We start from the raw sequence: 26,995 nt of genomic DNA on the forward strand, positions 1-26,995 counted from the left end.
GCTTAAAGCTCAACATTCAGAAAACGAAGATCATGGCATCTGGTCCCATCACTTCATGGGAAATAGATGGGGAAACAGTGGAAACAGTGTCAGACTTTATTTTTTGGGGCTCCAAAATCACTGCAGATGGTGACTGCAGCCATGAAATTAAAAGACGCTTACTCCTTGGAAGAAAAGTTATGACCAACCTAGATAGCATATTGAAAAGCAGAGACATTACTTTGCCAACAAAGGTCCGTCTAGTCAAGGCTATGGTTTTTCCAGTGGTCATGTATGGATGTGAGAGTTGGACTGTGAAGAAAGCTGAGCACCGAAGAATCGATGCTTTTGAACTGTGGTGTTGGAGAAGACTCTTGAGAGTCCCTTGGACTGCAAGGAGATCCAACCAGTCCATTCTAAAGGAGATCAGCCCTGCGTGTTCTTTGGAAGGACTGATGCTAAAGCTGAAACTCCAGTGCTTTGGCCACCTCATGGGAAGAGTTGACTCATTGGAAAAGACTCTGATGCTGGGAGAGATTGGGGGCAGGAGGAGAAGGCTCCTTCTCCTGTGATTCATGGGGTCGCAAAGAGTTGGACACGACTGAGCGACTGAACTGAACTGAGGCCTTGAGAATGGAGAATGGGGGTGCTAGTGGCTTCCTAAGGGAAAGAAGGGCAAGTGCTCTTGCAGAGTAGAGCAGACCATGGTGTCTGAATCCTCTGGGGTCTGTCTTTGTCACATTTTATAATATGCCTCCTGCAGTTCTGATTTGCTTTCGCTCCAAATGACTCGCACCTGTGGCTGTCTTTTGACTCCCATTAGGCCCCCACGTACTTGGTATTTTATGTCCCTCAGTGCTGCTCCTAAGCAGTGGATGCAGGTATATGAAAGGCTCAGCTCCTTTGTCTCAAGCTGGATTACAACTCTGGGTACAACTCAGCTTTCAGAGTCCCCCTTTGGGATCAGGCTGAAATGTTGTTGTTGTTCAGACTCGTGTCTGACTCTTCCTGACCCCATGGACTGCAGCACACCAGTCTTCCCTGTCCTTCACTGTCTCCCGAAGTTTGCTCAAACTCATGTCCATTGAGTTGGTGATGCCATCCAACCATCTCATTCTCTGTTGCCCCCTTCTCCCCCTGCCCTCAGTCTTTCCCAACATGAGGGTCTTTTCCAGTGAATCAGCTCTTCGCATCAGGTGGTCAAAGTATTGGAGGTTAAGCTTCAGCAGCAGTCCTTCCACTGAATATTCAGGGTTGATTTCCTTTAGGATGGACTGGTTTGATCTCCTTGCTCCAGCACCATGATTCAAAAGCATCAATTCTTGGGTGCTCAGACTTCTTCATGGTCCAACTCTCCCATCTGTACATGACTCCTGGAAAAACCATAGCTTTGACTAGATGACCTTTGTTGACAAAGTGAAATAACTCAGGCTGAAATAACTCTCCAGGAATGTGGTCATCGTCCACTTGCTTGACTTTATTCCTCCCTCGTTCTGAGTACCCTACTGCTTAGGAGGCCTCCTGCCACAAACCAAATGCCTGTGAAGCCTCATCCTGGGTTGGCTCCGAAGTACCTGACACAAGTGTGTGTGTGTGTGTGTGTGCGCGTGTGCGTGTGTGTGATGGGAGGTTTGGCCCTTCGATCGTGTACTTCCTCACATCCCACTTCCCCCTAATGCAGTGCGCTTCCTCCTAATACAGTGTCATATTCCCTGGGAAGGCCCTGTGTCTGCCTCCTTTCTGACACACTCCTGGTCCCTGCAGATGGCTTCACCCCTCTAATGCTGGCCTCCTTCTGCGGGGGAGCCCTGGAGCCAATCCCAACTGAGGAGGACGAGGCAGAAGACACATCAGCCAGCATCATCTCAGACCTGATCTGCCAAGGGGCACAGCTTGGGGCTCGGACTGACCGCACTGGTGAGACGGCCCTGCACCTGGCTGCCCGCTATGCCCGGGCTGACGCGGCCAAGCGGCTGCTGGACGCTGGGGCAGACACCAATGCCCAGGACCACTCTGGCCGCACCCCCCTGCACACAGCTGTCACTGCCGATGCCCAGGGTGTCTTCCAGGTGAGATCGGCTTGCCTCTTGGGACTTCAGAGCTGGGACACACATCAGACAGACTTGGATTTGAGCCCAGGTTTTGCCTGTCAGAGCTCATCTTTCTCATTTGTGAAATGGGGATATATGAGTGTAGAGTTACTGTCAAGTAGCTGCTCCCTGAACCCATGGGTTCCATGGGAGGCATTGGTTGGGGTCCTCAGAGGGCTTGGGAGTGCTTCTTGTTCCCTTGTTCTTGCCATGACTCCCCCTGCTGCATCCCCGTCTCCCTTAGATTCTTATCCGGAACCGCTCTACAGACCTGGATGCTCGCATGGCAGACGGCTCCACGGCACTGATCCTGGCAGCCCGCCTGGCGGTGGAGGGCATGGTGGAAGAGCTAATCGCCAGCCATGCTGATGTCAATGCTGTGGATGAGCTCGGTAGGCTGTGGTGGGTAGTGGTGGGTGGAGGCTGAGACAGTGTCACCTGGACCCTGACTTGGTCTGAACTCACTCACACCCACACTGAGACCCAGTCAGTGAAACCCATGCACTCATAACAGAGTTTCAACATGGACTTATACTCTCATACATTTATTTTTTTTTAAATGGCACCCATTAGCCTATATTGCGCTCAGTGATTTAGAAAAAGGTGCCTTTCCCCATGGGGCTTCCCAGGTGGCTCAGTGGTAAAGAATTTACCTGACAGTGCAGGAGACACAGGAGACATGGGTTCGATCCCTGGGTCAAGAAGATCCCCTGGAGTAGGAAATGGCAACCCACTACAGTATTCTTGCCTGGAAAATTCCATGGACAGAGGAGCTTGGTGGGCTACAGTGCATGGCTTCACAAAGAGTCTGACAGGACTGAAGGACTGAGCAGGCAAGCATGCCATTCTGCAAGACACGTTCTTTCCATCTGCTTTGTTAGAAGAGCGTACACTGGTGCCACCTGCTGGACTACTGGTGTAAAATTTGCGAATCGGCCAATCTGTAGGTGGGGATCACTTCTTGCTTGGAGGTGGCTTGCTTGCCCAACAGCAACCTGCCTTGTGTCTAGAGAACCTCACATAGACACACTCGGACTCTCAGAAACATCTTTGGAGCTGGGTGTTCTCAGTCTCAGCAACGCTGACATTTGGGGGTTGGATCATCCTTTGCAGTGGGGGCCACCCTGTGCAGTGTAGCATCCTTGGTCTTGATCCATGAGATGCCAGTAGCACCCCACCTCCCAGATATGACAACCAAAAATATCTCCAGACATTGCCAAATGCCCCTTAGAGGAAAATCACCCCTGCTTTAGAAATATGGTCTAGAAGGGCGCTGGCCAATAGAACTGTCTGTGATGATGAAGTACTCTTGGTCTGTGCTGTCTAATATGGTAGCTACTGGCAACGCATGGTGATAACTCAGCGCCGAAATGTGGCTGGGATGAACAAAGAACTGAGTCTTTTATTTCACTGAATATTTTAACCTTTGTTTTGCTTTTTTTTAAAAAATAGCTGAATTGACATGTTATTCACATACCATGCAATTCATTCAAGGGTAAAATCCAGTGATTTTTTTTGTATAACCACCTGTGTGTGTGCTAAGTTGGCCTCAGTCATGTCCAACCCTTTGTGACTCCATGCACTGTAGCCCACCAGGCTCCTCTGTCCTTGGGATTCTCCAGGCAAGAATACCAAAGTGGGTTACCATGCTCTCCTCCAGGGGACCTTCCCAACCCAGGGATTGAACTTACATCTGTTATGTCTCCTGCATTGGCAGCTGGGTTCTTTACCACTAGCGCTGCCTGGGAAGCCCCCTAATATAACCACAAGGTTGTGCAAATATCATCACAATAAATTTTATTTTATTTTTTGTTACAATAAATTTTATAATGTTTTCATCACCTGGAAAAGAAGCCTTTGCTTCTTAGCCATCACCCCTCCACACCCTCTCATTTTCTGTGGCCCTTAGATGATTGCTAATGTACTTTCTCTCTATAAGGATTTGTGTATTCTACTTTATATAAATGGAATCACACAATATGTGGTCTTTCTTGGTTGGCTCCTTTCATGATGTTTTCTAGGTTCATGAGCCTGCAAGTAGCAGGTATATGCATGGCAGCGTGTACCAGGATTACTTTTTGTTTGTTTTGTGGCCTTGCTGTAAGGTTTGCAGGGTCCCAGTTCTCTGACAGGGATTGATCCCCAGCCACAGCAGTGAAAGCCCGGAATCCTAACCACTGGGTCACCAGGGAACTCCCTCTTTTTTTAAGAAAACGATTTATTTTTGGCTGTTCTGGGTCTTCGTTGCTGGCTTTCTCTAGTTGCGGAACGTGGGCTTCTCATTGCTGCGGCTTCTCTTGGAGAGCTCGGGCTCTAGGGCTCACAGCTTTCAGTGGTTGCGGCTCCTGGGCTCTGCAGCACAGGCTCAGTAGCTGTGCTGCACAGGCTGAGTTGCTCCACCATACGTAGGGTCCTCCCACACCAGAGACCGAACCCGTGTCCCCTGTGTTGCAGGGTTCTTAACCACTGGGTTCTTGACCACTAGAACACACAGAGAAACCCCCTTTTTTGTTTTTAATGACTAGGTAATACTCTGTTATATGGAGGCACCACATTTTGTGTATGCATTCATCCACTGATGGACATGTGGGTTGTTTCTGCTTTGGGGCTATTATGAATAATGCTGGGGTAGAATTCATGTATCAGTTTTTGTATGGACATGGTTTTATTTCTCTGGGATGTATCCCTATGGGCAGAATTGCTAGGTCACATGATAACTCTTTTTCACTTTCTGAGGAACTGCCAGACTGTTTTCCACAGTGGCTGCCCTATTTTTCATTCCTACCAACAGTGTATAAAACAGGTTCTGCTATCGCCACATCCTGACTGACAACTTGTTTTTCTCTCTTTTTGTACTGTCTCCCTAGTGGATGTGATTTAGTATATCAATGTGGTTTGATTTACATTTCCCTGATGGCCAATGATGTTGAGCATTTTTCCACATTTATTAGCCATTTGTATATCTTTGGAGAAATGTCTATTCAGATTCTTTGCCCATTTAAAAATTGGGTTATTTGTCTTTTTATGATTGAGTTATAAAAGTTCTTCATATATTCTAGGTAGGTCTCTTATCAAACATACAGTAGGTTTATTATATTTGTAGGTTTTCTTTCAGTGGGGACTGTACCCCACGGCATATGGGATCTTAGTTTCCCAACCAGGAATCAAACCCCCTACTCTGTGCAGTGGAAGCTTGGAGTCTTAACTATTGGACCATCAGGGAAGTTCTTGTAGGTTTTCTTTTTACTTTCTAGATGATGTCCTTGTGTGTGTTAGTCGCTCAGTCATGTCTGACTCTTTCCACCTTCTGTCCACGGAATTCTCCAGGCAAGAATACTGGAGTGGGTTGCCATTCCCTTCTGCAGGGCATCTTCCCAATCCAGGGATTGAACCTGAGTCTCCTGTGTCTCCAGCACTGCAGGCAGATTCTTTACCCATTGAGCCATTGGGCAAGCCCTTCGTTCCCCTACCAGGAAGCAAACCTCTGCCCCCTACAGCGGAAGCTTGGAGTCTTAACCATTGGACTGCCAGGGAATTTCCCTATAGGTTCTCTTTTTTACTTTCTAGATGATGTCCTTACAAGCACAAAAGTTTTTTCATCTTGATTATGTCCAGTTTATCTATTTTTGTTGTTGTTGTTATTGTTGCTTGTGTTTTGGGTGTCATATCTAAGAATCCTTTGCCTAATTCAGTTCAGTTCAGTTCAGTTCAGTCGCTCAGTCGTGTCCGACTCTTTGCGACCCCATGAATCACAGCACGCCAGGCCTCCCTGTCCATCACCAACTCCCGGAGTTCACTCAGACTCACTTCCATTGAGTCAGTGATGCCATCCAGCCATCTCATCCTCTGTCGTCCCCTTCTCCTCCTGCCCCCAATCCCTCCCAGCATCAGTCTTTTCCAATGAGTCAACTCTTCACATGAGGTGGCCAAAGTACTGCCTAATTCAAGGTCTTGTGAAAATTTACTCCTGTGTTTCTTTCTAAATGTTTTATAGTTTGAGGTCTTACATTTAGATATTGGATTCACTTTGAATTATTTTTTGTATGTGGTGTGAGGTAGGGGTCCAACTTTGTTCTTTTGCATATGGAGATCCGGTTGTACCAGTACCATTTAAAAAAATAATTTTTTTTATTTTTGGCTGTGCTGGGTCTTCGTTGTTGTGTGTGGGTTTTCTCTAGTTGCAGTGACTGGGGGCTACTCTCTAGTTGAAGTGTGTGGGCGTCTCACTGTCGTGGCTTCTCTTGTTGCAGAGCATGAGCTCTGGGCTCAAGGACATCAGTAGTTGCGGCTCCTGGGCTCTAGACCACAGGCCCAATAGTTGGGGCACACAGGCTTAGTTGCTCCAAGGCATGTGGGATCCTTCCAGACCAGGGATCAGATTTGTGTCCCCTGCATTGGCAAGCAGATTTTCCACCGCAGAGCCACCAGGGAAGCCCTCCAGCATGATCTGTTGAGAAAGTTATCCTTTCCCCATTAAACTATCTTGACACCAATTTAATGAATTAATTTATTTTTTGCTATGCTGTGAAGCTTGTGGGATCTCAGTTCCCTGACCAGGGATTGGACCTGGGCCATAGCAATGAAAGCTTGGAATCCTAACCATTAGGCTACCAGGGAACTTCTTTTTTTTTTTTAGTAATTTATATAAACTAAAGAACCACATGTGACTGTGGCTGTTGCATTGGACAGCACAGCTCTACATACAACTTAGTTAAGCCCACATAATATGCCCCAAATACGGAAAGTTACACCTATAGCTGTGCACACATGGACCCAAACACAGGTACTCAGCCTACCCTCCCCCCCATCCCATCCCATATTCTAGACACTCCTGTCCTCCCCTGTGGGGGAGGGGCAGCTAATGAGCCAGGTCCTGACCTTGACCTCCCTTCACTTCCCCACAGGAAAATCGGCCTTACACTGGGCTGCAGCTGTCAACAACGTGGAGGCCACCTTGGCTCTGCTCAAAAATGGAGCCAACAAGGACATGCAGGATAGCAAGGTGAGTCCCAGCTTTTGGTTCACCTTCAGCCCTGGAACAGCCTCCACAGGCAGCAGAGAGCAGATTGGGGGAGGCTGGTGGGGACATTCACCCTGCCTGTAGCCAGTGTTCACGTGGGATCAGGGCCCAAGAGGTTCCAATAGTGGATCAGGGGAGGAAGTGTATGGCAGTTGCTGGTGACCTTGGGCAAGTTACTTAACTCTTCTGAACTTCTGTTCACATTTTTGAAATGGGGAAGCAAGAGTACCCACCTCACCGCCTCTTCCAAGAATTCAGTGAGCTAATGCTTTTGTAAAGTGCTTAGAGGATCCTCAACAAAAGATAGCTATTATGACTGTTGTTTGAAAACCCTTGCAAGGTGGTATTACTCTCATTTTACAAATGGAAAAATGAGGTTCAAAAGAATACAGGGGTAGATTCCATCTTTATCTAAAATATCCATGTTATATTTGTTATGTATATATTTTTGCATTAATCTTAACTTTAAAAACTGCATTAAATACCATTTATTTTGATAGCAGAATTTTTCACCACCCCCTTAAATTCTGTGCCTAAGGTGAGTGCCTCACTCTCCTCACTCTAGTCCTGGCTTTGGGGCCTGAAGTTTCTTAATAGGTGCTGGATGAATAGGGCTTTAAGGAAAGAACTTGCCCAGTTTTTCATCCAGGCAGAACTGAGATTCCAATCAAGGTCTGTCTGGCTGCAGAGTATGAACTCCTAGCTCTGTTTCCCCCAGAGACTAGAGGCCTCTGTGACGTTAGGCAGGACTTAACCTGACTCTTGACCCTGACATCTTGTGGGTTCCTGGGCCCCCACAGGAAGAGACTCCACTGTTCCTGGCCGCCCGGGAGGGCAGCTTCGAGGCGGCCAAGCTGCTGCTAGACCACTTTGCCAACCGGGAGATCACAGACCACCTGGACAGGCTGCCCCGGGACGTGGCCCAGGAGAGGCTGCACCAGGATATCGTGCGCTTGCTGGACCAGCCCAGCGGGCCCCGTAGCCCCGCTGGCCCCCACGGCCTGGGGCCCTTGCTCTGTCCCCCCGGGGCCTTCCTCCCCGGCCTCAAGGTGGCGCAGTCCGGGGCTAAGAAGAGCCGGAGGCCCCCGGGGAAGGCGGGGCTGGGGCCGCAGGGCACCCGGGGGCGGGGCAAGAAGCTGACGCTGGCCTGCCCCGGGCCCTTGGCCGACAGCTCGGTCACGCTCTCGCCCGTGGACTCGCTGGACTCCCCGCGGCCCTTTGGCGGGCCCCCCGCGTCCCCTGGCGGCTTCCCCCTCGAGGGGCCCTACGCGGCCGCCACGGCCACGGCTGTGTCTCTGGCGCAGCTGGGTGGCGCGGGCCGGGCGGGTCTAGGGCGTCAGCCCCCTGGGGGCTGCGTGCTCAGCCTGGGCCTGTTGAACCCCGTGGCCGTACCCCTCGACTGGGCCCGGCTGCCCCCACCCGCCCCTCCAGGTCCCTCCTTCCTGCTGCCGCTGGCCCCGGGACCCCAGCTGCTGAACCCCGGGAATCCTGTGTCCCCCCAGGAGCGGCCCCCGCCCTACCTGGCTGCCCCAGGACACGGCGAGGAGTTCCCCGCGGTGGCTGCGGCTCACGGCAGCCCCCCCAAGGCCCGCTTCCTGCGGGTCCCCAGCGAGCACCCTTACTTGACCCCATCCCCCGAGTCCCCCGAGCACTGGGCCAGCCCCTCCCCACCCTCACTCTCGGACTGGTCTGACTCCACGCCCAGCCCGGCCACTGCCACCGGGGCCTCGGCCACAGCTGCTGGGTCCCTGTCGGCCCAGCCGCTCCCCCTGTCGGTCCCTGGCGCTCTTGCTCAGGCCCAGACCCAGCTAGGGCCCCAGCCTGAAGTCACCCCCAAGAGGCAAGTGTTGGCCTGAGGGCTCCCCAGTTCCTGGATTTTGGGAGGCTGAAGGGGCTCCCAGTCATGATTCCCCTCTCTCTCTCCCCTTTTAGTCCATTTCATTCTGTTTCTTGTTTTCTCCTGCACCCTGCTCTCCTTGCAATGTGACCAAGATAGGTCACCAGCCTAGGGCTTCAGTCTTCCTTTATTTATAAGGGGTGCAGGCTGACCCTTACCCTTGGGTCCTGTGGTGAGTCTAGGACATCCGCCTGCCTCTCCCCTCATCCTGTGGCCAACACCCCCCTACCCCCATTCTCTTTTCCCCCCTTTTCTTGCCTTCTCTGGCCCCCCTCTGTCACTCCTCCTGCTCTGACACAAGTGGATTATTATTATTTTTTTTTACATTTTGTATAGAAACAAATTCATTTAAACAAACTTATTATTATTATTATTTTTTACAAAATATATATATGGAGATGCTCTCTGCCCCCCTGCAAACCCCCCCAGTGCCCCCGTGGGGCTGAGTCTGTGGGCCCATTCGGCCAAGCTGGATTCTGTGTACCAAGTACACAGGCATGACCGGGCTCCTGTGTACCAAGTACACAACCCTGGTGTGTACCAAGTAGGCACCCTTGGGCGCACCCTCCGGGGCTAGGGGTCGGGTGAGACTTGGGAGCCTCCTCCCTGCTCCACCTCCCTCACTTCACTGCATTCCAGATGGAACTTATTCTAGAGCTTTGCCCTCTGGCCCAAGAGAGCCCGCCCACAGTCCCCCCACCCCCATCCTAGGGTGTGGGCCTTCTCCCTTTGGGAGCTGGGAGGGTGGGGTGGCTGGTGGGACTATGAGGACCAAGGGAGACGTGTGCATTCTACTTTGTCTCCCTGTAAACAGTGGGCCTGCAGGAAGAGAATGAGCTGCCTGCCTGGCACCTCTTCTTCCTGGTACTCCCCTGGCCCAGCCTCAGGGCAAAATAGAAGTATTTGTAGGCTATTTTTGTAATATAGCTTCTGGTCACAATCCCTGTGTAGCTAAGTCCCCAGGCCTTGCATTGTACAGCCCCCTGTTCCGTCACCACCTAATAAAGGAATAGTTAACACTCAGTGTCATTGTTGTGTGTCTAGGTGAGGAGGGGTGGTGGTAGTGTGGGGGTTTGGCCTCTTCAGCATTAACTTTGAGACAGGCTGAGACACGGGACCTGGGACCCTTTCCTGGAGTGCTTGCACCTAGACAAACATCTCCTGGAGCAATAAAATACAAAGAAACTATAAGGGACTAAAAACACCTGCAGGCATGTGTATTGGGGGCAAATTACAGACAATAAGATGTGAAAAGACCAGAAAACCCCAACTGCCGCCTCTGAAGAGCTGGGAGCAAGAACAGGGTACTGTGCCTGCCTCCTGCACACAATACCACGTGAGGGCTGGGTACCACCTAAGCCACCCCTCCAGCTCAACCCCTGGACCCCCCGCCCCCACTTACCCCATATAAGGAACCAGCTTGTCCCTCTCTGCTGTTGGGAAATGAGCAAGTAAAGGGAACCTGTTGCTTGTTCTCACTCCCCACTGCTGCAACAGCGGTCCCAACAAAACCTTGCCGGAATTTCTTACCTGGCCTCTGATCAATTCTATTGATGAAGGTGTCCAAGAACCCTGGTTGGTAAATTGAGCTTTCATCTTGGGACCAAACCATCTGGTTCACCTGCTGACCCACTTTTGCTTCCTCTTTTGATGGATGACTCCATTGATTGGACTAGGGATGGCCACCTAACTAAAGTTGAGCCAATCAGATTCTTGCTTGAGAATGTTTTTAAAATGAGGATGCCAAGAAAGCTATCATTTGGTGGAGCTACTAAGGCCAAGACAGATGAAGAAATATTGATGGACAATTTGGGGTGCTGGGTACTGATGAGAAAACAGCAGAAGACTGGAACTATGCAATCTTCTTTGGGAGGATCAGATTCTATGGGAGAATCAGAGATGAGCACTCAAATGGTTCCAGGATGTTGAGTACTTCATTTCCAAATGGAAATCCCAGTTAATTGAACATATATTCCATTGACATCAATGTTATTCGTTGTTCAGTCTCTAAGTCGTGTCTGACTCTTTGTGACCCCATGGACTGACTGCAGCATGCCAGGCTTCCCTGTCCCTCACTATCTCCTGGAGTTTGCTCAAACTCATGTCTATCGAATTGGTGAGACCATCCAACCATCTCATCCTCTGTCACCCCTTTCTCCTCCAGCCCTCCATCTTTGCCAGCATCAGGGTCTTTTTCAATGATTCAGATCTTCGAATCAGGTGGTCAAAAGATTGGAGTTTCAACTTCAGCATCAGTCCTTCCAGTGAATATTCAGAGTTGATTTCCTTTAGGATTAACTTGTTTGAACTCCTTGCTTTCTGAGGGATTCTCAAAAGTCTTCTCCAGCTCCACAATTTGAAAGCATCAATTCTTTGGCACTCAGCCTTCTTTATGGTCCAACTCTCACATCCATACATGATTCCTGCAAAAACTATAGATTTGCCATCAGTGGGTATTTATTAATTGCCTTCTAAGTGCCTAAGGCTGGTTTTGCACGGATCTCAACTATACTTCATGCTTCCTTGGGGTTTGGAGAGACTGCTGCATTGTTTAATAAGTACTCCGGCTTGAACAGGTTTTTATGTCTTGCAGATAATTGTGCACAAGACAAGGCTGTGTTTAGACTGGGCTCCTCCAGGAAAGAGGAAGTTTAGTGTTCATTCCTGTCAGCTGGTGCACTCTTGGTTGCAGGTAACACAAAAGTCTACCCAGCTAGCTAAAACAAACAAAAACCAACCGATTCATATAACTGAAAAGGACCAGCTTCAGGGGAGATTTCATCTAGTGGCTCAAATGAGGTCAACATTTCACCCCCAGGCTCCACATGATACTCAACCTGACTTCTCTTCCCACCTCCACAGCTCTGATCTTCCCTCTCTGTGTTAACAAAATAGGTGTAAGGATCATAGACCATCTTGTACATTCCAGAGAGTTGAGAAGCTTTTAGTCTTGGGGTTGATTTTGTATTGACTTCAACTGGGTCACATATTTATCCTCTAGCCTAGTGTCCCTCAATGTTGGTAATACTGGCATTTAGGGCCAAATCACTCTTTGCTGTAGAAGGTTGTCCTTTGCATTGTAGGATGTTTAACAGCATCCCTGACCTCCACCCACTAGATGCCAGCAGCATCCACTCTTCCATAGTGATAACAAAAAATGTTTCCAGATGTTGCCAATTGCCAAGCAATGAAAACTTGCTTTTGAACATCACGGCACTAGCCAATCACTACGGCAATGGGATATAGAATGTGTTGATTTCTCATCTGCGTACAAGTTGGTGGAATGGCAGCCTTCAATGACCCAGCTAAGCCACTCCTGTCCCTAAACCTACAGGAGGATGCCAAATTTAAAAAGGAGGTGGCTCAGGTTTGCTTACCACCATCACTTTATGAAACCCAGATCTGAGTATATTTCTTCCAGTTTGGCACTGTTACAAAATTCAGACTGTCCAGGGGTAAAAAAGACTGGAAGTAGCAAAGGCTATGGCTTTGTGGAGTTTGAGTCTGAAGATGTTGCCAAAATAGCTGCTGAAACAATGAACAGCTACCTTTTTGGTGAAAGACTCTTGAAGTGTCATTTTATACCACCTGAAAAGATACATGAAGAACTTTTTGAGAGTGGCATATACTATTTAAAAGGTCATCATATCCAGCAGTGAAATGGTACAATCAGAATCAGTCGCTTCTTTAAAAGCTATGGATGGAGGAGTGGTTTAAAACGGAGGAAAAATTACTCAGGAAGAGACTGGCTAAAAAGAGAATTGATTATAGTTTCCCTTCATTGGTTAAGGTCTTACATAAAAATGAGGAAAATGCTCGAACACTGGTCCTTGAAATTCCAGAAAGCACCAGGTTGTATGTAAGAAGAAAGCAGCTTCAGTCACTCCTAACACTCCTGAGAAGGCTGTGGATAGCCAGGGTCCCACACCAATTTGTACATCAACATTTTTGGAAAAACAAAAATCTGAAGTGGCTAAAATGAATGATGATGATAAAGATAATGAAATAGTTTTCAAACAGCCCATATCTGGTGAAAAAGAAGAAACACAAGAGATTCAACCACCTACAAGTTCAAGGAAACAAAGAAGAAAAAACAGTCAGTGGTTTTGAATGTATTGTGTATAGCTCTTCTGAAAAGATGATTTTACTATGAAGACTGATTCTTTATATTTAACTAGAGAGTGATGGGACTTTCTTGTGAAGCCTGGTGCCCACCCTTCTCCTGATTGGCATCTTCCTCTATGCCATGAGGAGGGGTCTGATGGGGGCTGGGCATGGTGGGCGAGGAGGGGGCCTCTTTGGCATTGGTGAGACAATAGCCAAGACCATCAAGGATGACATCGGTGTGCGGTTTGCAGACGTGGCTGGTTGCGAAGAGGCCAAGCTGGAGATCACGGAGTTTGTGAATTCCCTGAAGAACTCCAAACAGTACCAGGACCTTGGGGCCAAAATTCCAAAGGGAGCCCTGCTCACAGGTCCTCCTGGTACTGGCAAGACGCTTCTCCCCAAGGCAATCGTAGGGGAGGCTGGTGTGCCCTTCATCACCATGAATGGGTCTGAGTTCCTGGAGATGTTTGTTGGTGTTGGCCCAGCTTGGGTTCATGACATGTTTGCAATGGCCCGGAAAAATGCTCCCTGTATCTTGTTTGTTGATGAGATTGATGCAATTGGCCAGAAGCGTGGCTGCAGGCACTTTGGAGGCCGGAGTGAGCGGAACACCCTGAACCAGCTGCTCGTGGAGATGGACGGATTCAACTCTACCACGAACGTCATCGTGCTGGCCAGCACCAACCGTCCCCACGTCCTTGACCCAGCCCTGATGCGGCCGGGCCTCTTCGACCATCAGATTTACACTGGCTCCCCGGACATCAAAGGCAGGTCGTCTATCTTCAGGGTCCACCTGCGTCCACTCAAGTTGGACGAGAGCCTCAGCAAGGATGCCCTGGCGAGGAAGCTTGCGGCCCTCACTCCAGGCTTCACAGGTGCTGATATTTCTAATGTTTGCAACGAAGCCGCCCTGATTGCCACCCGCCACCTAAACCCCTGTGTCGGGGAGAAGCAGGCCATCCAGAGGGTCATTGGAGGCCTTGAGAAGAAGACACAGGTCCTGCAGCCCTGCGAGAAGATGATGGTGGCCTACCACGAGGCTGGCCATGAGGTGGTGGGCTGGTTCCTGGAACATGCAGACTCCCTGCTCAAGGTGTCCATTGTCCCCCGGGGCAAGGGGCTCAGCTATGCCCAGTGCCTGCCCAGGGAGTAGTACCTGTACACACCAGAGCAGCTCTTTGACCGCTTGTGTGCTGTGTTGGGCAGCCGCATGGCTGAGCAGCTGTTCTTCGGGCGGGTCACCACGGGGGCCCAGGATGACCTGAGGAAGGTCACCCAGAGCGCCTAGGCTCAGATCATGCAGTTCGGGATGAGCGAGAAGCTGGGCCAGGTGTCCTTCGACCTCCCGTGGCCAGGAGAGGCGCTGGTGGAGAAGCCATTCAGCGAGGCCATGGCCCAGCTCATAGACAAGGAGGTGCGGTGGCTCATCGGCTCCGCGCTTGCATGCACTCTGGACCTGCTCATATGCTACTGTGAGCAGGTGGACAAGGTGGACAAGCTGGGCAGGCGGCTGCTGAAGAAGGAGGTGCTGGAGCGGGCTGACATGGTGGAGCTGCTTGGGCCGCGGCCGTTCGCTGAGAAGATCACCTACGAGGAGCTCGTGGAGGGCACAGGAGGCCTGGAGGAGGACACGGCCCTTCCCGAGGGTCTGCAGGGCTGGCATGGGGGGCCCGCTGCAGGAGAGCCCAGCCTGGCACCTCTGCCTGGAGAGCAGCCTCCGGGACCCCCAGGAAGCAAACTAAAGCACATGCAACCTGAAGCAATGGCACCCTACTCCAGTACTCTTGCCTGGAAAATCCCACGGACAGAGGAGCCTGGTGGGCTGCAGTGCATGGGGTCGCAAAGAGTCAGACATGACTGAGCGACTTCACTTTCACTTTCCACTTTCACACATTGGAGAAGGAAATGGCAACCCACTCCAGTGTTCTTGCCTGGAGAATCCCAGGGACGGGGGAGCCTGGTGGGCTGCCGTCTATGGGGTCGAATGGAGTCGGACACGACTGAAGCGACTTAGCAGTAGCAGCAGCAGTAGAATGCAACCAGTAACAAGATGGTTGGAGAAGAAACTGTCAATTCAAGTCAGTGAGGAAAGCAGTCAGTGACTTTGGCTTTCCTGTGTTTGCTGAAATGCAGGGGTGTGTACCAGCTTACAGCAGTCAGGCTTTCACTGCCTCTTGTCCTGTCTCTAGTTTTCTTTGCAGTTTTCACAGCTGCTTTTAGTTACTCTGCCTGAATGCTGCTGCTGCTGCTGCTAAGTCGCTTCAGTCGTGTCCGACTCTGTGACCCCATAGACGGCAGCCGAATAGAAGGTCCCTATTAACTGCTGGTTTAAGTACTAAACTGTAGCCTCTGTTGTTACCATCAAATAAAGAAAATCTTGCTTGACAACATCTAAATAGTTCTCTGTTAGACCAAGCACGTTTAACCCATAAGATGGCTGAAACTAGAACTTAAATCCTATGGGGAGTGAGAAGGAGGTGTCAGTACTAACAGAGACTCATTTATGTATATACGATTGTCGGGAGCCAGCACGGGAGTCCCCACCCATAACAAGGTTATGTGGGAGAGTTCTGGCGGGCAATGTAAATTAGTTTGCAGTGGGCTAGCGTGGATAACAGGATGGAATTCCAGGTGAGCTATTTCAAATCCTAAAAGATGATGCTGTGAAAGTGCTGCACTCAATATGCCAGCAAATTTGGAAAACTCATCAGTGGCCACAGGACTGGAAAAGGTCAGTTTTCATTCCAATCCCAAAGAAAGTCAATGCCAAAGAATCTTCAAATTACTGCACAACTGCACTCATCTCACACGGTAGCAAAGTAATGCTCAAAATTCTCCAAGCCAGGCTTCAGCAGTATGTGAACCATGAACTTCCAGATGTTAAAGCTGGATTTAGAAAGGGAGAGGAACCAGAGATCAAATTGCCATCATCCTCTGAGTAATTGAAAAGCAAGAGAGTTCCAGAAAAACATCTACTTCTGCTTTACTGACTACACCAAAGCCTTTGACCATGTGGATCACAATAAACTGTGGAAAATTCTGAAAGAGATGGGAATACCAGACCACCTTACCTGTCTCCTGAGAAATCTGTATGCAGGTCAAGAAGCAACAGTTAGAACTGTATATGGAAGAACAGACTGGTTCCAAATAGGGAAAGGAGTACAACAAGACTGTATATTGTCACCCTGCTTATTTAACTTCTATGCAGAGTACATCATGTGAAATGCTGGGCTGGATGAAGCACAAGCTGGAGTCAAGATTGCTGGGAGAAATATCAACAACCTCAAATACATAGGTGACACCAACTTTATGGCAGAAAGTGAAGAAGATCTAAAGAGCCTCTTGATGAAAGTGAAAGAGGAGAATAAATAAATAAATATTTGTAATGGAAAAAAAAAAAAAAAAACAGATGACATGAAACAAAGAAAACAAAAATCAGCACACAGACACACACATATATATGAAGGAAATATATCTTTACTTGATTATATGATCATGCACATAGAAGACTTTACCAAAGAAGGTTCTAGGTCCAATAGGAAATTTATCAAGGTCAAAAGAGTCAAGGTCAATAAAAAAAAAAAAAAAACGGGATTAGTGAGGTTTTGAAGAAATAAGTCCCTCACTAGCATGAAACTCTGTGGGGAAAGAGAACAGAGGTCTCCTCATTTTAAATCCACAGCATGAAAAGATTGGCATACATGTTCCATGCAACATTCATAATGCATTCTTTAGTGAAAAAAGCAGATTACAAAATAGTCTGTGTGTCATGATTATATTTTTAACAAAACTCAAACAGAAAAAAAAATAAAAAAATAAAAAAAAAAAAGAAAGTGAAAGAGGAGAGTAAAAAAGTTGGCTTAAAATTCAACATTCAAAAACTAAGATCATGGCATCCGGTCCCATCTCATCATAGCAAATAGATGGAGAAACTATGGAAACAGTGAGAGACTTTATTTCTTTGGGCTTCAAAATCACTGCAGATGGTGACTGCAGCCATGAAATTAAAAGACGCTTGCTCCTTGGAAGAAAAGCTATTACCAACCTAGACAGCATATTATAAAGCAGAGACATTACTTTGCCAACAAAGGTCTGTCTAGTCAAAGCTATGGTTTTTCCAGTAGTCATGTATGGATGTGAGAGTTGGACTATAAAGAAAGCTGAGCACCAAAGAACTGATGCTTTTGAACTGTGGTATTGAAGAAGACTCTTGAGAGTCCCGCAGACTGCAAAGAGATCAAACCAGTCCATCCTAAAGGAAATCAGTCCTGAATATTCATTGAAAGGACTGATGCTGAAAATGAAACTCCAATAATTTGGCCACCTGATGTGAAGAACTGACTCTTTTGAAAAGACCCTGATGCTGGGAAAGATTGAAGGTGGGAGGAGAAGGGGATGACAGAGGATGAGATGGTTGGATGGCATCACCGACTCGATGGACATGAGTTTGAATAAGGTCTGGGAGTTGGTAAAGGACAGGGAATCCTCGCATGCTGCAGTCCATGGGGTCTCGGGGTTGCAAAGAGTTGGACATGACTGAGCGACTGAACTGAACATGGATTAATTAATAACTACCATCTTTTATCAGTACCATCAATCTGGAATTTGGTTTCAAGATTCATGCAGTGACCACCAAATAAACTTTTTCTGTGTTTTTTTTTTTGTATGCCAGGGCAACTTGCTATCTTGAAATAAAATTGTTGGGTTTTGCCTCTCAACAATCTTTAAGTTTTTGACACCTTTGATAGTGCATCAGCTAATTCAGCTTTACCACCAAAAAGAAAAAAAGAATGTGCTTATTTCTTAAAGCAATCAGTCTCTGCTCTGGAACTGGGGGGTGGGGTATATTTAAGGGTTATCAGTTTTGTGGAAGCAGGAATTCTGTGGAAACAACTACTAAACAGTCACTCCGCCTCCTTTGATTCATGTTTCAGTTGTTGCTCAGTTGCTAAGTTCTCTGTCTGACTCCTTGAGAACCCCATGGACTGCAGCATGCCAGGCTTCCCTATCCTTCACTGTCTCCTGGAGTTTGCTCAAATTCATGTCCATCGAGTCAGTGATGCCATCCAACCATCTCATCCTCTGTCGCCCCCTTCTCCTCCTGCCCTCAATCTTTCCAGCGTCAGGGTCTTTTCCAGTGAGTTTGCTCTTCGCATCAGGTGGCCAAGTATTGGAACTTCAGCTTCAACATCAGTTCTTCCAATGAATATTCAGGGTTGATTTCCTTTGGAATTGACTGATTTGATCTCCTTGCTGTCCAAGGGACTCTCAAGAGTCTTCCCTAACACCACAGTTCAAAAGTATCAGTTCTTCGGTGTTCAGCCTTCTTTATGGTCCAACTCTCACATCCATACATGACTACGGGAAAAACCATAGCTTTGACTATAGGGACCTTTACTGGCAAAGTGATGTCTCTGCTTTTTAATACACTGTCTAGTTTTGTCATAGCTTTTCTTCCATGTTTCAGTAAGTTTCTATTTTTCATTTCTGAGTAGTATTCCACTATAAGGATATATCACAGTTTGTTTAACCCTTTACTTATTGAAGGACATCGGCATTGTGACCAGTTTCTGGCAGTTTTAAATATGGCTGTCATAAACATTTCATGGATAGGTTTTTGTGTGGATGTATGTTTTCATTTCCTAGGAAAAATATGTAGAAGTGGAATTATTGGCCCATATGGTAAAGATGTTTAACTTTATAAGAAACTTCCACATTGTTTTCAAGAGAGGCTATATGCAATTTTGCATTTACAACAATGTCTGAAACCTCCAGTTCCACATCCTCATTGGCACTTGGTATCGTCAAGTTTTGTTATTGTTGTTTTGTTTTTATCTTTTGCCATTTTATTAGATGCACTGCTGCTGCTGCTGCTCAGTCGCTTCAGTCGTGTCCGACTCTGTGCGACCCCATAGACGGCAGCCCACCAGGCTCCCCAGTCCCTGGGATTCTCCAGGCAAGAACACTGGAGTGGGTTGCCATTTCCTTCTCCAAATGCGTGAAAGTGAAAAGTGAATGTGAGGTCACTCAGTTGGGTCCGACTCTTAGCGACCCCATGGACTGCAGCCTACCAGGCTCCTCCATCCATGGGATTTTCCAGGCAAGAGTACTGGAGTGGGGTGCCATTGTCTTCTCTGATTAGATGCACAGATGTATCTAATTGAGGTTTTTATATGCATTTCCCTAATGGCTAATGATTTGATCATATTTTCATGTATTTATTTGCCATCTGTATATCCTCTTTAGTGAAATGTTTGTCTTGTGTGTTTTGTCCATTTAAAAAAATTAGTTTATTTTATTTTTGGCTGCACTGGGTCTTCCTTTGGCTGCATGTGGGCTTTCTCTAGTTGTAGTGAGCAGGGGCTACACTCCAGCTGTGCTGTGAGGCTTCTCATAGTGGTGGTCCCTCTTGTGTGGAGCGTAGGCTCTAGGGCATGCAGGCTTAGTTGCCTCATGGCGTGTGGGATTTTCCAGGATCAGAGATCAAACCAGTGTTCTCTGCATTACAAGGGGGATTCTTAACCACTGGACCACTAGGGAAGTCCCTGTTTTGTCCATTTTTAAGCTGGAATCAAGATTGCTGGGAGAAATATCAATAATCCCAGTCCATCCTAAAAGAGATCAGTCCTGGGTGTTCACTGGAAGGACTGATGTTGAAGTTGAAACTCCAGTATTTTGGCTACCTGATGCAAACAGCTGACTCATTTGAAAAGACCCTGATGCTGGGAAAGATTGAGGGCAGGAGGAGAAGGGGATGGCAGAGGATGAGATGGTTGGATGGCATCACCGACTCGATGGACATGGGTTTGGGTGAACTCCGGGAGTTGGTGGTGGACAGGGAGGCCTGGCGTGCTGTGGTTCATGGGGTCACAAAAAGTCGGACACAACTAAGCGACTGAACTGAGCCCAACTGAAGACTTTTTTTGTTTTCTTACTGTTGATTTTTGGAGTTCTCTATATGTTCTAGATAACAATCTTTTGTCAGATGTTTGCAAATATCTTTATTTCAAATGTCTTAACTTTTCACTCTTCTAACTGTATCTTTCATAACGCAGGCATTTCTAGTTTTACTAAAGCCCAGTCAAAATGCTTTTTCTTTTATGTTTTGCTAGGAATTCCTTGCCTTATTTTATGAGACTTGACTTCAATACAATATTGAATAGATGTGGTGAAAGGAGACATCCTGGTCTTGTTTTACATTTTAGAGGGAAAACATTAAATCTTTCACCATTAAGTAAAGGGTTAGCTGTAGGTTTTGGGTAGAAGTATATCAAGTTGTGGAAGTCTCTTATTACTAGTGTACTAATAGTGATGGATTTTGTCAAGTGCTTTTTCTGTGTCAATATATAAGTTTTCTTCTTTAGTTTGATAATATGGTAGATTGCATTGATTGATTTTTTAAATTGAAATATAATTCAAATACTATAAAATTCACATATTTAAAGTGCACCATTCAGGGGATTGTAGTATATTTACAAGATTATGCCATCAGTACCACCATCTATTTTTAGTTTTCTCATTGCTTTTTTAGGGGTTTCCCTGGTGGCTCAAATTGTAAAGAATCTGCCTGAAATGCTGGCGATCTGGGTTTTATCCCTGGGTCAGGAAGATCCCCTGGAGGAGGGCATGGCAACCCACTCTAGTATTCTTGCCTGGAGAATTCCATGGACAGAGGAGCCTGGTGAGCTACAGTCCATGGGATCGCAAAGAGTCAGACATGACTGAGGGACTAACACTTTCACTTTCATTACTTTATGGAGGAGGGAATTTTTGAAGGCATCGTTCTGACACTGATTGGTTTTTAATTGTTGGATTTATGGGTTTGGAGTTCAGAGGGCATGGTTGCATATCTTTTCCATGGGGATGGTCTTAATCCCTGTCTCCTGTACAATGTCACGAACCTCCATCCATAGTTCATCAGGCACTCTATCAGATCTAGTCCCTTAAATCTATTTCTCACTTCCACTGTATAATCATAAGGGATTTGATTTAGGTCATACCTGAATGGTCTAGTGGTTTTCCCTACTTTCTTCAATTTAAGTCTGAATTTGGCGATAAGGAGTTCATGATCTGAGCCACAGTCAGCTCTCTATCTTGTTTTTGCTGACTGTATAGAGCTTCTCCATCTTTGGCTGCAAAGAATATAATCAATCTGATTTCAGTGTTGACCATCTGATGATGTCCATGTGTAGAGTCTTCTTTTGTGTTATTGGAAGAAGGTGTTTGCTATGACCAGTGCATTCTCTTGGCAAAACTCTATTAGCCTTTGCCCTGCTTCATTCCGTATTCCAAGGCCAAATTTGCCTGTTACTCCAGGTGTTTCTTGACTTCCTACTTTTGCATTCCAGTCCCCTATAATGAAAAGGACATCTTTTTTGGGTGTTAGTTCTAAAAGGTCTTGTAGGTCTTCATAGAACTGTTCAACTTCAGCTTCTTCAACATTACTGATTGGGGCATAGACTTGGATTACTGTGATATTGAATGGTTTGCCTTGGAAACGAACAGGGATCATTCTGTCGTTTTTGAGATTGCATCCAAGTACTGCATTTCAGACAAGAAATGCAAAAAAGCAAAATGGCTGTCTGGGGAGGCCTTACAAATAGCTGTGAAAGGAAGAGAAGTGAAAAGCAAAGGAGAAAAGGAAAGATATAAGCATCTGAATGCAGAGTTCCAAAGAATAGCAAGAAGAGATAAGAAAGCCTTTCTCAGCAATCAATGCAAAGAAATAGAGGAAAACAGCAGAATGGGAAAGACTAGAGATCTCTTCAAGAAAATTAGAGATACCAAGGGAACATTTCATGCAAAGATGGGCTCAATAAAGGACAGAAATGGTATGGACCTAACAGAAGCAGAAGATATTAAGAAGAGGTGGCAAGAATACACAGAAGAACTGTACAAAAAAAGATCTTCACTACCAAGATAATCACGATGGTGTGATCACTCACCTAGAGCCAGACATCCTGGAATGTGAAGTCAAGTGGGCCTTAGAGAGCATCACTACGAACAAAGCTAGTGGAGGTGATGGAATTTCAGTTGAGCTATTTCAAATCCTGAAAGATGATGCTGTGAAAGTGCTGCACTCAATATGCCAGCTAATTTGGAAAACTCAGAAATGGCCACAGGACTGGAAAAGGTCAGTTTTCATTACAATCCCAAAGAAAGGCAATACCAAAGAATGCTAAAACTACTGCAAAATTGCACTCATCTCACATGCTAGTAAAGAAATGCTCAAAATTCTCCAAGCCAGGCTTCAGCAATATGTGAACCGTGAACTTCCTGATGTTCAAGCTAGTTTTAGAAAAGGCAGAGGAACCAGAGATCAAATTGCCAACATCTGCTGGATCATCGAAAAAGCAAGAGAGTTCCAGAAAATCATCTATTTCTGCTTTATTGACTATACCAATGCTTTGACTGCCTGGATCACAATAAACTGTGGAAAATTCCAAAAGAGATGGGAATACCAGACCACCTGACCTGCCTCTTGAGAAACCTATATGCAGGTCTGGAAGCAACAGTTAGAACTGGACATGGAACAACAGACTGCTTCCAAATAGGAAAAGGAGTACGTCAAGGCTGTATATTGTCACCCTGCTTATTTAACTTCTATGCAGAGTACATCATGAGAAACGCTGAGCTGGAAAGAACACAAGCTGGAATCAAGATTGCCGGGAGAAATATCAATAACCTCAGATATGCAGATGACACCACCCTTATGGCAGAAAGTGAAGAGAAACTAAAAAGCCTCTTGATGAAAGTGAAAGAAGAGAGTGAAAAGGTTGGCTTAAAGCTCAACATTCAGAAAACGAAGATCATGGCATCTGGTCTCATCACTTCATGGGAAATAGATGGGGAAAATAAGCTTACCTACACTCAAATCCTTGTCTCAGCGTCTGCTTCTGGGGGACCTTCAACTATGACAGGGGTTGTAGGTGTACAGCGGGTGGGTATGAAAAATCATGAGACTGGACTCATGTACAGTTGAGAAATTTAACTCGTGAAGTTAAATTGCTCAGCTTGGACTCCTATGTTCATTGCAGCAGTGTTCATAATAGCCAAGACATGGAAACAACCTAAGTGTCTGGCATTGGATGAAAATAGACAAAGAAGAAATATATATAATGTTATATATATGTATATATATTGTATATAATATGGTATATCGAAGGAAACCTTGCCATTTGTAACAACAGAAACCTTGCCAATTGTTACAACAGGACCTTGAGGTCATTTATGCTAAGTGTAACAGCAGAAACCTTGCCATTTGTAACAACAGGACCTTGAGGCCATTTATGCTAAGTGAAATAAATCAGACACCAAAAGACAAATACTGCATGATCTCACTTATGTGGGGAATGTAAAAAAGCTGAACTCATAAACAGAGTAGAGTGGTGGTTACCAGGAATTGATGGAGGGGAAAATAATGTGAGAGATATTGGCCAAAGGTTTTCCAGGTGGCTCAGCAGTATAGGGACTTCCCTGGTGGCTCAGAGGTAAAACGTCTGCCTACAATGCGGGATCCCTGGGTTGGGAAGATCTCCTGGAGAAGGAAATGGCAACCCACTCCAGTATTCTTGCCTGGAAAATCCCACAAACAGAGGAGCCTGGTAGACTACAGTCCATGGGGTCGCAAAGAGTAGGACACAACTGAGTGACTTCACTACTTCACAGCAGTACAGAATCCGCCTGCCAAAGTAGCAGATGAGGGTTTGATCGCTGGGTCAGGAAGATCCCATGGAAAAGGAAATAGAAACCCACTTCAGTATTCTTGCCTGGGAAATCCCATGGACAGAGGGATTCTGGATGGCTACAGTCCATGGGGTCTCAAAAGTGTTGGGCACGACTTAGTGACTAAAACAAACAAACAAAAATTGTACAGCAACATCACTGATACCTAAAATGTCGATGTTCACTCTTGCCATCTCGTGTTTGAATACTTCCAATTTACCTTGATTCATGGACCTAATATTCCAGGTTCCTATGCAATATTGTTCTTTACAGCGTTGAACTTATTTTCACCACCAGACACATCCATAACTGGGCATTGTTTCCACTTTGGCTCAGCCTCTTCATTCCTTTTGTAGCTATCTCTTTGCTTTTCTCCTTTACTTTGCTGACAACAGTCTGTATAGTCACAGCTATAGTTTTTCCAGTAGTCATGTACAGATGTGAGAGCTGGACAATAAAAAATGCAGAGAGCCGAAGAATTGATACCTTCAAACTGTGGTACTGGAGAAGACTCTTGAGAGTCTTCTAGTTGATCAAGGAGATCAAACCAGTCAATCTTAAAGGAAATCAACCTTGAATATTCATTGGAAGGACTGATGCTGAAGATGAAGCTCCAGTACTTTGGCCACCTGATGCGAAGAACTGACTCACTGGAAAGGACCCTGATGCTGGGAAAGATTGAAGACAGGAGGAGAAGGGGACGCTGAGGATAAGATGGCTGGATGGCATCACTGACTTGATGGACATAAGTTTGAGCAAATTTCGGGAGTTGGTGACGGACAGAGAAGCCTGGTGTGCCACAGTCCGTGGGGTCGCAAAGAGTCAGACACAACTGAGCAACTGAATAACATCAAAATGATGCACTTCTTCCTTCCCGCTTTGAGAGCAGAGTATAGAGGGCCCACCTTCCTTGGGGCAGCAGGCTTGTCCAGCACCTGCTGGGCCCTGAGGGTCACTAGGAGGAATGGATGGAGTGAGGTGTGCATTTGGGACCACCACCCAAAAAAAGAAATTGTCATGAGTCCTTTCCCACTTGTTTTTACCAACAGATCCTGTGGGCTGGAGAAGCAGACCCTGGGGTCTCCAGTTTCCTGGAGGGAAAAACCCTGCGGGGTGTTTCCAGCCTGAGCCCTGGGGGGCTCGTTAGTGTCTGGGGACCCCCTGGGACAGCAGCTCCAGGGACCCCCTGTATAACAGGACCCTGGCCCTCAGCCCCTCCTCTCTCAGGCAGTAAGCAGACAGTGATGTCAGCAGGCAATGTGGGAGCCTCCCTCGGCCATGGTGAGTGTGGATTCAGGGCCCCTGCCTGGCTGGAGAAGCTACACCACAGCCCTGACGGGCACACACGGGCATGTGAGCAGATAGCAGAAGGAGGGTGGGGCTCTCGCATGCACTAGGGGTGCAAAATGCACACACGTGTGCCCTGCAGGTGGCAGGCATGCACATGCACACACACGAATCCAGAAGCTTCATGGGCACAAAGGCCCACATACACATCGAGGGTCAGTTAGTGGTGAGGGCCCGATGGTGATGGCGTAGCAGTTCCAGTGTCGAGGAGGCTTCCTGGTACAAAAGGAAAGAATCCGGGTCCCAGTTCTATGTGTTCCTTGGCTCTCACCCTCACCATGGGGCTGGCATGGGCATGCCCCTGAGCTCAGGACTTTGTTGTTGTTGTTGTTTAGTCACTAAGTCGTGTCTGGCTCTTTTTGACCCCATGGACTGTAGCCTTCCAGGCTCCTCTGTCCATGGGATTCTCCAGGCAAGAATACTGGAGTGGGTTGCCATTTCCTTCTCCACAGGATCTTCCCGATCCCTGGATCGAACCCTCGTCTCCTGCATTGGCAGGTGGGTTCTTTACCATCTGAGCCTCCTGGGGAGTCCTAAGCTCAGAACTTTCTGGGTCCCAACTCTCCCATGAAACAAGCAACTCGCCTGGAGATCTGTCCATGGGTGCAACTGTCATGGGTTCCAGTTATGCAAATAAGACAATGTCTAGCCCTGTAACCTGACGTCTTTTTGGCCAGGCACTCTCACCTGTCATAATTGGAAAACAGACTTTGGACATGTTGAGGCAAATTCAAAGTCACAGCTTCTCAGCTACTGCAGGGTTAAATTGCAGCTACGTTTAGGGCTTCTGTCTTTTTTTTAAATGTCTTTTTATTTTTGGCTCTGCTGGGTCTTCAATGTGTTATGCAGGCTCTCTCTCTTATTGGGGCAAGTGGGGGGCTACTCTCTGTTGTGGTGCTTGGGCTTCTCACTGTTGTGGAGCACAGGCTCTAATTGCAGGGGCTTCAGTAGTTGCAACACTCAGACTCAGTGGTTGTGGCTCCTGGGCTTAGTTGATCCACAGCATATGGGATCTTCCAGGAACAGGGATTGAACCCGTGTTCCCTGCACTGGCAGGCAGATTCTTATCCACTATGCCACCAGGGAAATCCCAGGTCTTCCAGAAAGAAGTAAGAGTAGATCAGGGTGGCTTGTTTCAGCTTGGCAAAGATCCCCAATCCACCCTTGAAACAAGCTAGGACATCAGTCAAGAAAATGCATGGGGTAGAGGCAACATTGGAGAAGGCAATGGCACCCCACTCCAGTACTCTTGCCTGGCAAATCCCATGGATGGAGGAGCCTGGTGGGCTGCAGTCCATGGGGTCGCTAAGAGTCGGACATGACTGAGTGACCTCACATTCACTTTTCACTTTCATGCATTGGAGAAGGAAATGGCAACCCACTCCAGTGTTCTTGCCTGGAGAATCCCAGGGATGGGGGAGCCTGGTGGGCTGCCGTCTATGGGGTCGCACAGAGTCGGACATGACTGAAGCAACTTAGCAGCAGCAGCAGCAGCAGCAGCAGAGGCAACATCCCCGTATTGCCTGCACTGGGCTTAGAACAGTAACCGCAAGGAGAAACAGGGAGGTAGAAGGAGTGTCTGAGAGGGAGGGAGGAGGTGACGGCAAGGACGTAATTGAGCGTGTCTTGTGAGTCACAGTGAGGACCCTGACTTTTACACCAAGTGCTGTGGGAGCCATGGGGGATTCTGAGCAGAGGACGGAGTTGACCTGACTGAGGGGTTCCCAGGTGCCCTCTGGCCGCTGTGGGAAACCAGAATGTGAGGGACAGGGGTGACAGCCAGGAGATCCAGGACAAGGTGGCTGAGCTGGACTGATGATGAATGTGGGC

The 26,995-nt window shown here is 47.3% G+C and overlaps 1 protein-coding gene and 1 pseudogene across 1 annotated transcript in view; both read left to right on the forward strand.

Moving 5' to 3' along the window:
- The window catches only part of NOTCH3 (notch receptor 3), a 39,757-nt gene extending 29,748 nt beyond the window's left edge, over window positions 1-10,009 (forward strand). The window contains exons 30-33 of the mRNA XM_070792633.1: window positions 1,744-2,048; window positions 2,314-2,461; window positions 6,974-7,071; window positions 7,890-10,009. Of these exons, the coding sequence (XP_070648734.1) occupies window positions 1,744-2,048; window positions 2,314-2,461; window positions 6,974-7,071; window positions 7,890-8,945 (1,607 nt within the window). The 3' untranslated portion in view covers window positions 8,946-10,009. The remainder of the gene's footprint in view (window positions 1-1,743; window positions 2,049-2,313; window positions 2,462-6,973; window positions 7,072-7,889) is intronic.
- Window positions 10,010-12,106: 2,097 nt separating this feature from the next.
- Window positions 12,107-26,981, forward strand: LOC109560889 (mitochondrial inner membrane m-AAA protease component AFG3L1 pseudogene; annotated as a pseudogene).
- Window positions 26,982-26,995: the final 14 nt, after the last annotated feature.

This window comes from Bos indicus, chromosome 7, assembly GCF_029378745.1.
Source record: "Bos indicus isolate NIAB-ARS_2022 breed Sahiwal x Tharparkar chromosome 7, NIAB-ARS_B.indTharparkar_mat_pri_1.0, whole genome shotgun sequence".
Taxonomy (NCBI): Eukaryota; Metazoa; Chordata; class Mammalia; order Artiodactyla; family Bovidae; genus Bos; species Bos indicus.